The 16824-nt window shown below is 45.9% G+C and overlaps 2 protein-coding genes across 2 annotated transcripts; one reads left to right on the top strand and one right to left on the bottom strand.

The window, feature by feature from the left end:
* Positions 1–3030: 3030 nt before the first annotated feature.
* On the top strand, positions 3031–5163 carry LOC145813171 (uncharacterized). The gene is made up of 3 exons (XM_082908443.1): positions 3031–4584; positions 4673–5022; positions 5157–5163. The coding sequence occupies exons 1-3, from the start codon at positions 3049–3051 to the stop codon at positions 5161–5163; spliced, it is 1893 nt and encodes a 630-aa protein (XP_082764569.1). The 5' UTR covers positions 3031–3048.
* Positions 5164–6636: 1473 nt separating this feature from the next.
* Positions 6637–16620, bottom strand: LOC114259586 (uncharacterized). Its single transcript, XM_082908442.1, has 4 exons — positions 16484–16620; positions 14414–14534; positions 7856–9839; positions 6637–6674 (listed from the first exon to the last, which is right to left on the bottom strand). The coding sequence occupies exons 1-4, from the start codon at positions 16618–16620 to the stop codon at positions 6637–6639; spliced, it is 2280 nt and encodes a 759-aa protein (XP_082764568.1).
* Between the last annotated feature and the right edge of the window lie 204 nt (positions 16621–16824).

Below are 16824 nucleotides of genomic sequence, written 5' to 3'. Positions count from 1 at the left end.
GCCCAAGTAAGTCTCTAGGTTCGTGAATCCGAACCCTTTCGAGGCTTAGAGCCATTCAGCCCGTTTGACGGCGATAAATCCAAGCCCACCAATCTTGGACTTGCGATAAATTCGGGCCCACTAATCTTGGGCTACTGGGCCTAAATAATTTAGTGGGCTTAAATTAGCTCCTCTTACATTTGCCCCTTGCGTGTGCGAGAAATTATAATTTTCTCGGACATGCATACTGTCATTTCTTCGACCCTGCTTCGCATCACGTTCCCCAAAAAAAAAAACATGTTGTCACGACAGAGCCTATGGATAAAGTTGATGACGCACTTCAATTTACAAAAAAAATTGACAAGCAAAAATTTTATTTTTTTGTACTCTTTTTTTTTTATTTTTATTTATTTATTTATTTATTTATTTATTTATTTATTTATTTATTTTTTATTTTTTTATTTATTTTTTTTTTTTGGCAAGTCAGCACACTCATCACGTGTATACACAGTGTATAGAATATATGACGGAATAGGAATATTCAAGGAATAATTCCCCATTTTATTTCTATTTAAAGAAAGGCCCAAAACCCTAATCCTCACAAACTTTTGCTCAGCCGCCAAACCCATTTTCTCAGCCTATTCTCTCTCTCTAGATCGGGAGGCTAGCCTTCTTCTTCAACAAACCAGCGCTGTTTCTTGCTTTGAAGACCACTGTTGTTTGCATACCAACTGCTATCACAGCTTCGAGCAACACCACCGATTTGTCCCAACGTCGCGACTGCTGCAATTTTGCCGCTGGCCTCGGCTGTCCAGTTATACCCACTCACGTCGCTGCTGGTAGCCTTGACTGCCAAGCACCGACCACACACGCCGCCCTCTCAACGCGGCATGCGTGGTCTCGCCAAACACCATTCAACTCAACGTCTTCTTGGTCCAGCGGTATCTTCCAGAGCTCGGATCTCGTAGCTCTCGGTTTTGTGTTATACCTGCTGGTTCTATCCGAAATTAATCAATGCGGAACGCGTCGCCGATTCAACGTGACGCCGGTTTGCCTACTTTCGATCTCAGCTGTTGCTCGTGCCACCATTCTTATTGACCACAGTCTGTAAAACCTCCCTGATTTTAGCTTATATTTTCACCATTCTTGAACCTCTTCCTCTTGTATATATATATATATTTATTTATTTTGTGGCAGCTTTTATGAAAAAGTCTTATTTCAACATCTATGATTCTAATGACACATTTTTTTTTTTAAAACAGATCAGAGGCTAAATCTGTGTGTACATTGATTGCTATTGCAGAGCCAAACAACATAACTTCCTCAGAGACCCAGACTCTCTGGAGCTCGGTTTTTTCTGAATAGTACTAACGCCAGCGTCTTCGTAACGCCACTGTTGCTTCTGGCTTTCGAGAGCCACTGACGGTGTCGTCTCCGCGACATCACCCGCGACGCCTACCTCGACTGCCCAACACCGCTCACTGTTGGCTTCACTCCGCTTCTACTCCACCATCGGCTTTAACCATTCCAACGCAGACCACACACGTTGCCCACTCAACGTGACGTGTGTGGTTGCCGACTCCTCTGTGGCACCACTCTTGCTTCCGTCTTCGAATTATCCAGCGCTGACCACACACGTGCGCCCACTCAACGCGACATGTGTGGTCTTGCCTAGCACCGCTCAACTCGGCGTTAGCCTTAGGAGTATCTTTCTCGCGTTTGTGGTCTCGCCACTACTTCCAGCCGTGCTCTTTTTCCATTGGCGTGAATCTGTGAGTAAGTTCTTTCAATTGTTTTATATATATATATATATATATATATATTTGTGTGGTGGCAGCTCTTGTAATAAATAAATGAATAAATTCATTTTCCTTCTTATTGATGGGTCTTTGTGCTCAAGAAATAGATATATAAACCCATGCACTGCTATATTAAATAAAATGAATCCATGCTTGAACTTCCATGTTCTGATACATTAAATAAAAATAATATCGGTGATTTGAAATCCCAATGTGAATCTTGAATTTGTTTGGGCTTTGCAATTTTTGAAATAAGTTGTGGGATTTATTTAAACGATTTTTCTAACTTAAAATTTGCTAAAGAAATTCTGGACTATTGCATAACTTGACCCATTGCTGCTGAATTTTGCCCTCGTAATAGAATATTTGCCACTTGAACTGAGCAAATAATATTGACTTGGGAGGAACACTCTTGTAATTCACATGACAATCCATTGAATCTTGCTACTGATGAGAAATGTAAAATACTTCGGATCTTGGGCCTGAAATTTGCTATTGAACTTCACTCTGTCCAAATTTTGAGCCCCGTATAAATTGGACCTTTAATATGGAACATAGTGACTTTAAGAAATTGACCCGATTGAACTTCATCATGAAGCGACCTATGACATTGCACCTCTTATTGATGATAGAAGACGAAAATCTATATGTTGATGATGCACCCATTGGTATTAAAATTTGTTGAGCTTGAAGAATATCCGAGAAAATGAATTGTTGATGACGTCCGAAGTTGAATTTGTTGATAAACCCATCATGTTGCATGTAATAATATTCTGAATTTTAATACGGTCAACTCTTTAATATTTATACCGGTTATTTCAGCCATATGTCTTCTCAAAAGAAACCCGTAGCTCCAGGGTCATCAGAACCGGCTCTCATGAAAGAGAGGGATGTACCTCCGGCATCTGAGTGGAGGAAATCTCCTTATTTTGGTCGGAAGGACCCCTTCTGGCGGGCGGCTACCTCCACCACTTCTCTTCTATCTCCGAAGGCGGCTCCATTATGTCTCACTGAGGACACTGACTCTGGACATGAGGCCCTCATTTCTCCTTCCTCGGTGCTACGCTTTCGGATTGAGCGGGGGGACTTTCCATACTGTTATCCTCAGTTCAAGGCCTTCTCAAACCCTCCTTTTGGTTGGCGGGAGTGGGTCGATGATGTCCTTTCGGACAAGAGCTTCTGTCAGCGGCTTCAAGAGGCCCGACTATTGATCCCAGTGAAAATATCTCGATCCCTATCCATCCGTCGCAACAATGCTAGCCTGGAAGCCATGGCTCTTCGATGGAGCACCGAGACACACACCTTTATACTTGGCCAGCACGAGATGGGGCCCACCCTTGAGGATGTGTTCATGTTGCTGCGTCTGGAAGTGACCGGCCCTGATGCCTTCGACCCTGAGCAGACACCCCCCGAAGATGATTCTTTGATCCAATCTCTGAAGCTAAATCTTCAAACTTGTGGTCGGTGGAGTTCCGTTTTTGATGGTTCAGCGAGGAGGACTTGTCGAGTAAGGACGGACCGTGCCTCCTATACTGCATGGATCCGCCACTTCTTCAAAGATCTTCAGCCCTTGGCCAGAGATGCTGACCCTGACTCTCGGGAGTATGAGGCCGGTCCGATGTATGGCTCCAGGCTCTATTTCTTGGGATTTCTGGCTTGCTTCCTTTCATTCTTCATTCTTCCGAGCACACCTCCGGATTCCCTCAATCCTTTCGTCTTCCCCTTGGCAGTCAGGCTCTTTAGAGGAGATCGGATCCCTTTGGCTCCACTATTTCTTGGGAATCTCTACTATCGGCTGGATCTACTACATCGAGATATGGTTCGCTCCGTGGGTCGATATGAGCCTGTCTCCTTTATTCACAGCCAGTTCCTGCTATGTTTCTTCTTCGAGAGGTTCCCAAAATTTGCCCCTGCTCCGACTGTATTTGAGGCGGAAGTTCTTCGGGAGATAGTGGATAAAGATGGCATCCCCGTGCTCGATACTGATGGGTCTCGGACATTTGAGAAAGCGAAGTCTTGCCAGCCGTTGATTACACGGTGGTCACGTACCATTTCCACCTTATCCTTGAATACTCTGGTGGATGATCCCCGACGCTTTGTGGCACAGCCGTATGTATGCCCACCTGTGGGTGTGGCCACACCGCTTATCTATCATGGTTCCTCCCGTTCGGTGTCCTTTCCTTTGCCGAAGAACATCCATGCACCCTTTGTTGATATGCTGATTATGATTCGTCCGAGTTCATTACCGGTGTGGCATGAGGAAGGCGTTGATAGTGCCGTTTATAGGCCTGACCGCGTAGCATGTCAATTCGGGTTTGATCAATGTGCCCCGGGGCCAGCACCTCCTTTATTATCATTTTCAGCGAGCTACGGGCGCTTCAGTCGCGGGCTTGTACACATCGTGCTTCCCATATCCGGCTCTTTGACGATGCCAGGCTTGAGCCGAGTAGGGGGTTTCACCCCCTCTTTCAGGCGGTATTGGCAGAAGAATATCGATGCGTTTATTGCATTTGTCCAGAGCAGACCGACCGTATGTTTGCCTCCGCCGATTTATAAGAAGGATTCTTCTCTTCGGCTACCCGAGAGCCGAAAATCTGACCACATGTACGAGAGTTTCTTCACCTCATCTGCTCCAACTGACCCTTCTGCTCGGGCATCTGCTTCTAGCTTGGCAATTACTTCTCCGGAGCCAGTCCCTTTGAATAAGGCCTCTAGTCCTCGGACGACCCGCCTTAAGAAGATGGCTCACAAGAGGACTTCTGATGCCAGTCCTTCCGCTCCTCGCCTTTCCAAAAGGCTTCATGAGGTACCCGAAATTTTTGATTTGAAGCTACTTTCCTTTTTGCGACTATACCTTCTAAAAATGAAAACTTTTATTTGCCCATGTTGTGCAGGATCCTGCGGTTGTTGACGTTCTCAGTACCGTGGCTCCTGGCCATGCTGCCTCCCCCAGGCCGGACTCAGACTTGGACGACACCCTCCCTTTGTCTGCAAGACTTGTGAAGATGCGCACCTCTCGTATAGCAGTTATAGATGATGATGATGATGAGGCTGAGTCCTCCGACCATTTTTGTGACCTTATTCCATGTATGCGTCGTCACCGCCCTACCGTAGCTGAGGAGGAGCGCTATCTTGGTGACGAGGCTATTGGGGCTCACCGTTCTGATGTTGAGATTACTGGAGGGACTGATGCCTCAGAAATTGATGCCGTAGGCCATGCTTCTAGAAGCAATGTAGAGACGAGGTGCGCCTCTGGGAATGGTGTGGAGGTGGATGTGCTAGAAATCTCTGAGACTCGCTCTGGCACTTATGGTGATTCTCATCCTTCGGCCCTCCTTCCTTCTTCAGGGATGACTGCTACTGTTCAGGCTTCATCAGACATTGAGATCGATCAGGTGCTCTCTATACGGCCAAGTGACCTTGCTGATGCTAGGAGTCCTTCAGTTGCTCCGGCTTTGCATATTGATTCTCCCTCTGGTAATCTTTCTTTCTGAAGTTTGTCATTTATTTCTCTTCAGTGTTAGCTGCTACCGAGGTCCTGCCTTCACCTGCCTCAGACTCTGCTCCAGTGTTAGCTGCTACCGGGGTCCTGCCTTCACCTACCTCAGAATCTGCTCCAGCGTTAGCTGCTACCGGGGTCCTGCCTTCACTTGCCTCGGACTTTACTCCGATTCTTTTTGTAACTCCTCACGGTTCTCCTTCTCAAGGGGGAACACCTGCCTTTGAGACGACTGCCAGAGGTTCTTCATCGCCAGTGCCCTCGAATATTTTGGATTTGAATCTCAGTGATTTCTACATTGATAGTGATGCTTTTGGTCTTTCCCCTTATCGTTCGGCATTCTCAGGCTCGGGACCTCTGCTGGGAGTTACCCCTCCGGGTGGTTCATCTAACCCGATAGACATTGGGGAGATTCCTGAGACTAGCAGCTTTCCGGCCCCAATTCCTCCTTCGGCTTCTGGCAAAGTATCATTTCTCCATTATTGGGTAGCTCCTGAGTTTGCTTCAGTTCTACAGCTTGTGCATTCAAGTTACCCGGAGACCTTTGCTTCATTTGCTTGCCAGTGTCCACTCATTCAGACTGCTCTTCTCGAGTCTTTTGCCACTATCTTATATAGCTTGGACAGGCAACGGTTGTGTGACCTTAACGGGAAAGTAGTCGAGACGGCGTATCAGGGGATCTCTGACATGGAGCGTCACCAAGTGGACTTATCATGGCTTCAGAAGCGCCTGGATATAGCTTCGAACGCCAGTCATCGGCTGGAACTTATGTTTGTGCTTGCCTCTTATCGCACCTCTATAGATGAGGCAAAGGCAACTCTTCGTGAACTGGAGTCGGGTTATGCTCGGGCCTTGGAGACTTTAGAGGCACACTCTACTGTTTGTCCTCCAGATGTAGATGTGACGGGCAGCTTCTTCGAGGGTGTCTTTAGGAAAGATTGAGTTTTTTTTTTATCATTACTTTCTTGCCCCTTTCGATAAAAATGTTTTATCTAGGACAATGCAATGAAATGACAAAATTTTTGTCGTTTGGATATTTTCGCATTGTTTTCTCATTCTACTTGATAAAATATTTATTTCGAATGATACAATGGAAAGAACAATCATATGCACATGTTTATAAAAGCTGAAATATTCTCATTAGTTCTTCAACTTTCTTGACAAAAGTATAATAGATTCACTGTAAGTGATGGGATAAAACATGCACCATAGAGAGAACCAGCTTCTTCATAACGTAAGGGAAATACAACTTTTAGACAAAGTAAGAAAGTGAAAATGAATTTCATCATAGATGAGTCCAACTATGGGTAGTAATGCTTGATAAACTTTGCATTGAGCGGGCCAGTTCGGAAGTCGTCTTCAACCCTTACAAGTTTGTAGTACCTGCTTGAGCTCGCCTGAACCACCTTGTAGGGCCCTTCCCATTTTGGAGAAAACTTGGGCAAAGGCTGTCCTCGCATGATTGGGTCTACAATCTTCCATACTAGATCACCTTCTTCAAACTTCCTTGGTATCACAGTCTGGTTATAGGCTCAGGCGATGGACTCATGATACCTTTCCATGACTTTTGCAGCTCTGTCATGCTTTTCCTCTAATGCTTCCAATCTGGTGGTTCGAGGCTCCAATACCATCCCCGAGGCGAGAGCCATTCGAGCAGATGGCGTTTCCAACTCTATAGGTAACACTGCCTCGGACCCATACACAAGGGAGTAAGGAGTTGCTTGAGTTGGCTTTCTCTTCGAAGTGCGATACGCCCATAGGGCTACTATCAACTGTTCGGACCAAGTCCCCCCAAACTCATTCATCATCTTGCTCAGAATCCTTGTCAGTGTCTTGTTTGTGGCTTCCGCCTGCCCGTTCCCTTTTGGATAGTAGGGTGTGGATTTGTGATGCTTCACTTGGTAAGTCTCTAGGAGACTCTTCACATATTTGTTTATGAAGGGAGTGCCGTTATCCGAGAGGATGGTGTTTGGTACCCCAAATCGGCAAATGATATTCTCCTTGATGAAGTTCGCGACTGCAGGCCCCGTAGCGTTCTTCAGAGGAATTGCTTCGACCCACTTTGTACTCAATTCTGTGGCTGCGAGAATCCACTTGTACCCCTTAGAAGATGTGGAGATGGGCCCTATCGGATCAAAAGCCCAGGTATGGAACGGCCATGGCGTTCGGATACTATGCAGGTCTACAGCTGGAGCATGGATCAAATTTCCGTGTTTCTGGCAAGTCTGGCACCTCTTCACGTGATGGGATGCATCTGACTCCATGGTCGGCCAGTAATACCCAAGGTGTATAAGTTGCTCGAACAGCCGAGCCCCTCCTTGATGTTCAATCTCGTGGGCTCTTCCGAGGACTAGATCTGACTCCTCCTTGGAGAGACACCTCGGGGGAGTGCCCTCAATACTTCTTCTGTAAAGCTTGTCCTGATCAAGAAAGTACCGCCTCGCTCTCCTCTTGAGGTGTGCAATGTCCCTCGGGCTCTCAGGTAGTGTTCCCTCTTTGAGATAGTCAATGTAGACTTGCCTCCAGTCAAGGGTATCAATTTCAAAGCAACTCTCATCCTCCCGGATGTATGACTGACACTTGGGGCATTCCTTCTGTAATTGATTCGAGTCCTTCTCCATCTCGGGCCAATAATAACCTTGCCTTTGGATTCTTTTGTACAGACTGATATCCCCATCCCCGCAAGACTTTTCGTGGATCTGTTGTAGTCGGAAGCTCGCTTCTTGTTGGCCAACACACCGGGCTAGGAATCCGGTACCCCCTCGGAAGTAAAGTTCACTTCGAATAATTGTGAATTGGGCAAGCTTGGCCATAGTCAGTTCTCCAACTTTGCTTCTGAGATGTTCGAAGACTTCACCTCTCCAGTCCTCCGGAAGGCCTTTGTCTTCGGGTATTATTGAAGGTTCTGTTCTCTTTTTGATAACAATTGTTGCCTCTTCCTCTGGAATGTCAACTCTTGCCCCTAATGTTGCAAGGGCATCTGAAAACTTGTTGTCGGAGCGAGGCACATGCTCTATTTCGACCTTCTGAAATTTGTCAAGAAGCCTTTGGACTGTTGTTCGATATGTGGCCAAGGCAGGCTCCTTTAAGACGAACTGTCTTGAAACTTGCTTCACTATCAGCTTTGAGTCCCCCCGGATCCGAATCTTCTTGATACTGTGCTTCTCAGCTGCTATCAAGCCTAAAATAAGAGCCTCATACTCGGCTTCGTTATTCGAACAATGGAAATCCAGTTTATAAGACAAATATAACTTTTCCCCACTTTTGCTTGTAAGGACTATCCCGGTTCCTCCCTTCCCTCCGGCTGCTGCTCCGTCAAAGCTCAATGTCCAGAAGCTTTCCTCGGAAGCCATAGCTGTGTGCACCTCTCCTCTTAATTCTTCATTCACTGGTTCATAGTCACCACTTGGAAATTGGGCAAGGAGATCAGCTAAGGCTTGGCTTTTGATCGCCTTGGGGGCTACACATGTGATCTCGAATTCACCCAGTGCTAACAACCATCTTGCCACCTTCCCGGTTAGAGCAGGCTTGCTGAGGAGGTATCGGATCGGATCACTTCTAGTAACAATCTGAATCTGATGTGCTAGGAAGTAATGTCTGAGCTTTTGGGCAGTGAATACCAAAGCTAAACAATGTCTCTCTACTGGAGTATATCGGACTTCTGCTCCTCGAATCTTCCGACTGATGTAATACACCGGGCGTTCTACTCCATCTACATCTTGGACCAATAATGCCCCTATGGACTTGGGGGTTGAAGTTAGGTACAACATTAGAGGCACCCCGGGCTGCGGGGCTATCATGGTCTGAGGCGAGGTCAAGGCCGCCTTGATTCTCTCAAAGGCCTTTTGGTGCTCTTGGTTCCACTCGAACTTGGCATCTCCTTTTAACAAAGAGCCGAAAGGCGCAGAGATCTCTGCCAGTGCTGGGATAAACCTCCGAATATAAGACACCTTCCCGAGGAACTTCTTTAACTCCTTCTGAGAATGCGGGGGAGGCATTGCTCTGATAGATTTGACCTTGTCTTCATCTGCCTCGATACCATGCCTATGTACAAGAAACCCGAGGAACTTCCCGGCCGTCACCCCGAAAGCACACTTGAGAGGATTCATCCTCATTTTGAATTTCTGGCACCTCTTGAATACCTTCTCAAGGTCTCGGAGATGGTCTTCTTCTTTCTTGGATTTCACCACTAGATCATCAACATAATCTTCCACCTCATGATGGATCATGTCATGAAAGATTGCAGTCATAGCTCTTTGGTAAGTTGCACCGGCATTCTTGAGTCCGAAAGGCATGACTGTATAGAAGAAGTTTCCGAGAGGTGTTCTAAAAGCAGTCTTTTCTGCGTCCTCTTCAGCCATCTTAATCTGATTGTATCCACTGAATCCATCCATGAATGAGAACATCTGGTGTCCCGAGGTAGTATCCACGAGGGTGTCGATGTGAGGAAGAGGGAATTCATCCTTCGGGCAAGATTTGTTCAAATCTCGAAAGTCTACACATACTCTGATTTGGCCATTCTTCTTCTTTACTAGCACGATGTTTGCTAACCACGTGGGGTACTGTATTGGTCGGATGAAACCAGCCTATTGAAGTTTTTCAATCTCCTCCTTAATCTTCTCTTCGAGATCTGGATGATATTTTCGAGCAGCTTGCTTAATTGGCTTGGAGTTTGGGAACACATCAAGATAGTGGGAGACTAGGTCAGGATCTAGTCCGGGCATTTCCTTATATGACCAAGCAAACACATCTGAGTATCGGCTTATCAACTTTAACAACTGTTCCCGCTTCTCTGGGCTAAGGCTCGAACTTACGAATACCGGCCTCGGTGCATCTTGTCCATCACTCAGATCTATTTCAATAAGTTGTTCGGGCTGAGGCTTCGGCCCATCTTGCATACATTCTGGAGCCACTTCAGGCTTTATTACTATATCATTGTCAGGAGGCTCTTCTTTTGACTCGGAGTCGGTGACTGAAGAAATCGACTCCCCGCACCTTCATAAATAGTACACCATCTTGCCTCCTTTTCGAACTTTCATCACCTTCCGAGGAATAGGCGGACTTTCTGTTCTAGACATTGCCCGCTTACTTGACTCTGCCATCGGCTCCTTGTCATCTTTGATATCCTCCCAACGAGGAATTTTGACCCCTCGAGGCTTAGAGGTGGTGGGAACTTCTTCGACAGCCAGTTCGGTGAAGTAGATGGCATCAGAATAATGAGCTTCATGGATCTCGAAAGGCCTTTCTGTAGCCTGAATTGTCACCGTCTTCTTTCCCCATTTAGCCTTAACACACTGATGATAACTCGATGGTACAGCCCCATATCTATGCATCCAGGTCCTCCCTAGAATGATGTGATAATTTGCCTCAGAATCGATAATATGGAACTTGGTGGCCGAGCGAATCTCTCCAATGGCTAAATCAACTGTTACGCATCCGATAGTAACTCTCCTTTCTCCACCAAAGCCAGTGATGACTATCGGCTGCTTCACAATGCGTTCTTCAGAGATTCCGGCCTTTTCTAGAGTAGCGCGAGTCATAATGTTGATAGAGGCTCCACTATCTAGAAAGGCCCTTTTGAACTCAACCCCGTTAATAAAAGCAGTCACATAAAGCGGGCGATTGTGAGAAAAAGAATACTTCCGATCAACCTCGGAGAAAGTAATGGCACTAGATTGCTCTTTTGCCTTCCTCGGGATAGATCCCTCAGTCGACATGCATTCCTCATGGTGTGCCTCGGCTATATTAATGATAGACTTGGTGATTTCTGTTCTTGCCACCTTGGAAAGTCCAAGCTGGTCAAAGAACTGCTTGAACTTTACACAGTCTTGCAAGGTTTTGGCATAGTGATCCGGATCTTTTTCCACTCTTGGAGGCTCGTAGTTAACCATCTCCTCGGTCTCCTCAAAATAAGATGCCACATAAACATGGTGTCCTCCTCTTCCATAGTATTCTTCTCCTCCTTCTGGATCAAAGGGATCTTCGCCATAAGTCATAAATGTTCTGCCCTCTGGATCGAGAGCACTTCCATAGTAAACTTGCTCACCCTCTGGCTCGAGGATGTCGTCCAGATAACAGTCATCGTCATCGAGATTAGCGATAGCCTCGATCATTGGGCCTTCATAAGTTATCATAGCAACATTCTTGCCCTTGTCTCGGTGTTGAGGATATGGTTGTTCTCGGATGTCTTGAGTCCCTCGTTTTTTGAACCTCAATTCGTCTACTTCGACTTTATCTCTGAAGATTTTCCTGAGAGTCCAACACTTCTCTGTCGGATGTTTCAATGTACGATGGTAGACACAAAATTCAGGGCTCTCACGGTCCTTTTTTGATGGCATTTCTTCAACATAAGGCAATTTTAGCTCTCCGTCAGCCACCCATTCCTTAACTAGAGCTTTCACTTCCTCGATTCCACATGGATAAGCAACATTCCCCTTTTCACCATTATATTGCTTTCTTTTCTGGCCTCTATGACCTCCTCCTTGTGAATTTCGGGTATCTGGGGCAGAGGCAGCAGCAACGATAGGTCCACGAGATGACTTGAAACTAGTCTTGTAACTGGCTTTAAATCCGGACTCCTGAGCCTGAGGAATGCTAATGTTCCGAGCTGCTTCTATTAATGCCGAGAAGGTGGGTAGCTTGTGGTTAACTAGAAACATTTTGTACCTACTCAATGCCCCTTCTAGACAAATTTGAACCAGATAACTCTCCCCAACTGCTTCATGACAATCCACGGCCTTGTCCTGAAACCTTTTGACGTAGTCAAGGATGTCTTCACTTTCTTGTTGCTTCTCTTTACACAATGTAAGTGTGGTCACCTTCTCCGCCACTTGAAAGAACTTGGAGTGGAATTTGTTAACCATTTCCTCCCAACTTCGGACAGAGTTTGGGGCCAAATTAACATACCAACTATATGCTTGGTCGGTGAGGGACTTAGAGAATTCTCTCAGTCGGAGGACGTGGTTTGAACCATGAATACCTAGAGTCTCGATGAATCGCACAACATGTTCTCGGGCATTTCCTTGTTTGCCGTCGAACTTGATGAACTTCGGCACTGTATACCCCTCAGGGTATGGATAGCTCAGCATCTCAATGGGGTAAGGCGGCTTGACGTCTGGATCAGGCAAAGAGGGTAAGGTCCTCTTGCCCCGTTCGAGATCGAACATGGCCTGCACATCGGTGAGAGTGAGAAACTGTTGAGGGAGAGAGTTTGATGGTGGTATTCCCGGGACTTGGCTTATGTACCCGAAGACTGAGCTAGGGGCGTCTTGGCCATTCTGGTGCTGCGAATTCATCATTGGTGAGGACATTTGACGATACTGGCCATCAGCGCCTATAGACAAGCCAGTTGGTGATGGGATATTGAATTGAGGCCCATAGAGTCCACCGCACGGCGCCGCTATACCGGCTTGTGCTTGCAGATTTGTTGTCGGCACCAAAGGAGGCCCGCTTGGTGCTTGGGTAACATTTACTGGTGGCGTGACAAGATTAGGTACGGGCAGAGCTCCATTTTGCGCCATCATGCTCCTTATGCTTTCCTGGACACCAACAGTCGCCGGAGCACCATTCATTACACCAGAAACTCCCCTAGTCACCATTGGATCTTGGCTTGGCACGCCATGGAGCCCGGGTATGGGCAAACTGCCGCCGCCTACTGTGGTTTGAGCATGTGTTACTGTGGCCGTGTTGCCATGAGCCATAGGCTGATTGGGGCCTACTTCTCCTTGGATTTGATTTTGCGCTCCGGCGGGAATAACTCCACCACCAGTTTGATTTCCGTTTGGCGCCGGTGCAAAGTTAGAACTCATCACCAACATGGTGTGAGTGAGATTCTGAAGAGTGGTAAGAATCTCTTGCTGAGTATTCTGAAGTCCTTGAATGGCTTCAAGCAAAAGTGGTTGATCTGGAGCCATGGTTCTGTCATCACCACCATTAGAGGATCCTTGTTGGTGAACTTCATCTTCTCCCGCCATCCTTGTTGGAGTTGTGTGGATTCCAGATCTCGTTGAGACCATTAACCAATCCGCCTCCCCAGCAGAGTCGCCAAAATGTAGGAGAGGGTTCAAGAAAGGAGTTGGAAAATTCGAAGATCGAATTCTCTAGAATATGATGAGAGGCTTAGATTCTTCAATAATCTCAACTTAGGAACACAATCAACAAAGGAGATGATGGAGATAAGAGATTGGGTGAAGAAGAAGGCAAAATGGCTAGAGAATAGAATAATGGCAAGGCTCTCCCATGGATCTCCCACTTTCACTCTCAAGGTTGATAGTGGAGAAGGGAAATTAGTTCTTTCCCAAGAGTTCAAAAATCTCCAAAATCCATCCCTTGTAAAGCTATGGGTGGGTGCTATTTATAGGCACCTCATGATGTAGGATGGAGCCTATGTGCAAGGCACATGGGGGATATTCTCTCTAACCACCTTGTCCGAGGAGGTGACCTCTCCGAGGAGGTGACTTCTCCGAGGATGAGAAAACCCCGAAGAGGAGATCACTCCCTCGGCGAACCCTTCTTCTTAGCCACACCTAACCAATGATCCCCAATCATCCCAAAGGGTCAGGGGTAGTCCCAGAGGACGTCCTGCCGCAAAAAAATATTGCCGAGTCTCATGGACCCCCCGGGGTCGTGCCACCTCGACCCGGGTATAGGCTAGTTTAACCGAAGAGTGAATTTATCTCCACTCACCGTCCTCGGGATCGGGTCCTTTGTTCGAACTCCATTACGCCCATGGTTCTGGTGCGTAGATCCCGGAAAGCTCCGAGCCCGCAAGTGTTCTGGGACTCATTAACGGAGCGACTTCTAGATTGCGTCTGAATCCGTTCGAAGCCAAGTGTTTAGGACCTCTAGGTTCGTGGATCCGAACCCTTCCGAGTTCGAGTGCCTCGGATCTCTAGGCTTGCTTAATACCCTTTCGAGTCCGGGCCCGAGTAAGTCTCTAGGTTCGTGGATCCGAACCCTTTCGAGGCTTAGAGCCATTCAGCCCGTTTGACGGCGATAAATCCAAGCCCACCAATCTTGGACTTGCGATAAATTCGGGCCCACTAATCTTGGGCTACTGGGCCTAAATAATTTAGTGGGCTTAAATTAGCTCCTCTTACACTAACCAAAGCAGCTTACGAAAAAACTCCACTCTAACATTCTTGTCCTGAATTTTTTGAAACAGATCACAGGTCCAACGCTGGATCGAAACAATTGGCCCAGAGTTGCGAGTGAGGTTTAAATTGCTCCCAAACCACACAGCCCTTATCCAGTCACATCTACAAAGCAAATGCTCCACTGTTTCAGATTCCTTACAGCAGGTGGGACATATATCATCTTTTTCACAATGATGCCTAAAAAGGTTTGATTTAGAGGCCAGCAGATTATTGCATGCCCACCACCAGAAGTGTCTAAGCTTAGGAGGAATCGGGAGAGTCCACAAGAATTTCCAAAACAGAGTTGGAATCTGAAAAGAAAAAGATGGTCCGTCCTCACTGTGACACTGTTGATGTGTAACTTCTACATGGTACCCAGACTTAACTGAATAGGTCCCTTTGGAGTCATGATGCCAAATTAAATGATCTTCTTTATTTTCAACCGCTATGGGGATCGAACAAATCTAGTGAACCTCCTCTGGAGAGACCACACCATACAACACATCTTTCCTCCAGCATTTGGAATTGGGATTAATAGCATCGCTAACAGTAACTAATTGGCAGTCTATGGGTTTCCAAGATTAAACCCGAAAGTCTTTAGACAAAGCTACCCATTTGTTGTCCTAGAACTTGATGGATTTCCCACTGTAGACCTGCTACCGAATGCCATGGTTTAGCACCTTACGACCCTCCAACATGCTAGTCCAAGCCCGAGGTCCTTTCCTGGCATTCCAAAAATCTGAGTTGGGGTAGTACCTGCCTTTAAAATTTTGGGCACAAAATGATTGAGGATTTTTGCATAGCCGCCAACCTTGACGAGCCAGTAAAGCTTTATTAAAGGATCAAAAATCCTGAAACCCCATTCCACCTTGGAGTTTTGACATGGTCATCTTCTCCCACGATGCCCAATAAATTCCTTTACACTCTAAGTCTCCTTTCTATCAAAAGTTGCTCAAAAGCGCATTTAATTCAGCACATAAATTCTTTGGAAAAAGAAAGCAAGCCATTGAATAGGATGGAATGGCTTGGGAAATCAATTTGACAAGAATTTCTCGGCCTATTTGGGATAACAATTTAAGTTTCCAGCCTTGAAGTTTGTCGCGCACCTTCTCTACAATAAAATTATAGGTCTCACGTTTGGATCTCCCCCAACAAGCTGGCAAACCCAAATATCTGGAACTTGGTTTAATAGGGACAATACGCACGATATCACAAATCTGACTTTGAAGTCCTGCCTTAGTATTAGCGAAGAATTGGATACCAGACTTTTCAAAATTTATTTTTTGGCCAGAAGCTCGCCCATAAACTTCTAAAACTCTGAGAATTTTATGACATTGAACCATATCCGCTTTGTGAAACAAGAGAACATCATCAGCAAATAAAACATGTGATAGCATTGGGCAACCTCTGCTAAGTTTGATACTTGAGAATTTCTTCACGTCCAAGCTCTTTTAGAGGAGCTTAGATAAAGTTTTGACCACAAAGAGGAATAGATAAGGAGAGAGAGGGTCTTTTTGCAGAATACCCCGAGTGGGGGTAAATGTTGTTCGCACAGCTCCATTCACTACCACTGTAAAGGTAACTGTTGATATACATTACATAACCCAATTAATCCAAATCTCATGAAAGCCCATCCTTTGCAAAATTGTTTCCAGGAAATCCCATTGAACCCAATCGTAGGCTTTGTTGAAATCAAGTTTAGTGGCCATGTCCGCTTGTGTACCCCTTTTGTGCAACTTAAGATAATGAAAGGCTTCATGGGCCACCAAAATGTTTTCTTGGATCATTCTCCCAGGAACAAAAGCCGATTGATTTGGAGAAATAATTGCTCCCAATACTTCTTTCAAGCAACTAGCCAGGATTTTGGTGATGATCTTGAGTGTAAAGTTACATAAACTAATTGGTCTAAACTACGAAAGCATCTCAGGTGTGTTAACCTTCGGGATTAAGACCAAGTTAGTGTGGTTTAACTCCTTCAAGAGGACTCTATTCACAAAAAAAACTCCAAACCACCTTACACACATCCGCCCCGATCACATCCCAATATTGGTGGTAAAAAAAAGCTAGGATACCCATCTGGTCCAAGAGCTTTAAGCGATCCTAATTGGAACACCGCAGATTTAATTTCATCGTCTGTTACTTCCTTGGTTAACCGAGACTTCATCTCTGGAGTGGTTACGTGGTCCACTGCACTCAAAGCCTCCTCCATATCACGATTACCAGTAGAGGAAAACAAGTCAGTAAAGTAATCGTGTATATGAATGTTAATGTGCTCATCCGATACGAGCCACTCCTCATTTGTATCCTTAAAGTGGATCAACTGGTTTCTTTGGTGGTGTTTGGGAAGTTTGGAACTTGGATTTTTTTTTTTTTCACAAAAAGTCAAACTTTTTGTGAAACCAAAAAAAACACA

Source organism: Camellia sinensis, chromosome 15, assembly GCF_055761805.1.
Source record: "Camellia sinensis isolate YWXY chromosome 15, ASM5576180v1, whole genome shotgun sequence".
Lineage (NCBI taxonomy): Eukaryota > Viridiplantae > Streptophyta > Magnoliopsida > Ericales > Theaceae > Camellia > Camellia sinensis.
Note: the sequence above shows the minus strand (reverse complement) of the source record. Positions and strands in the feature narration are given on the sequence as shown.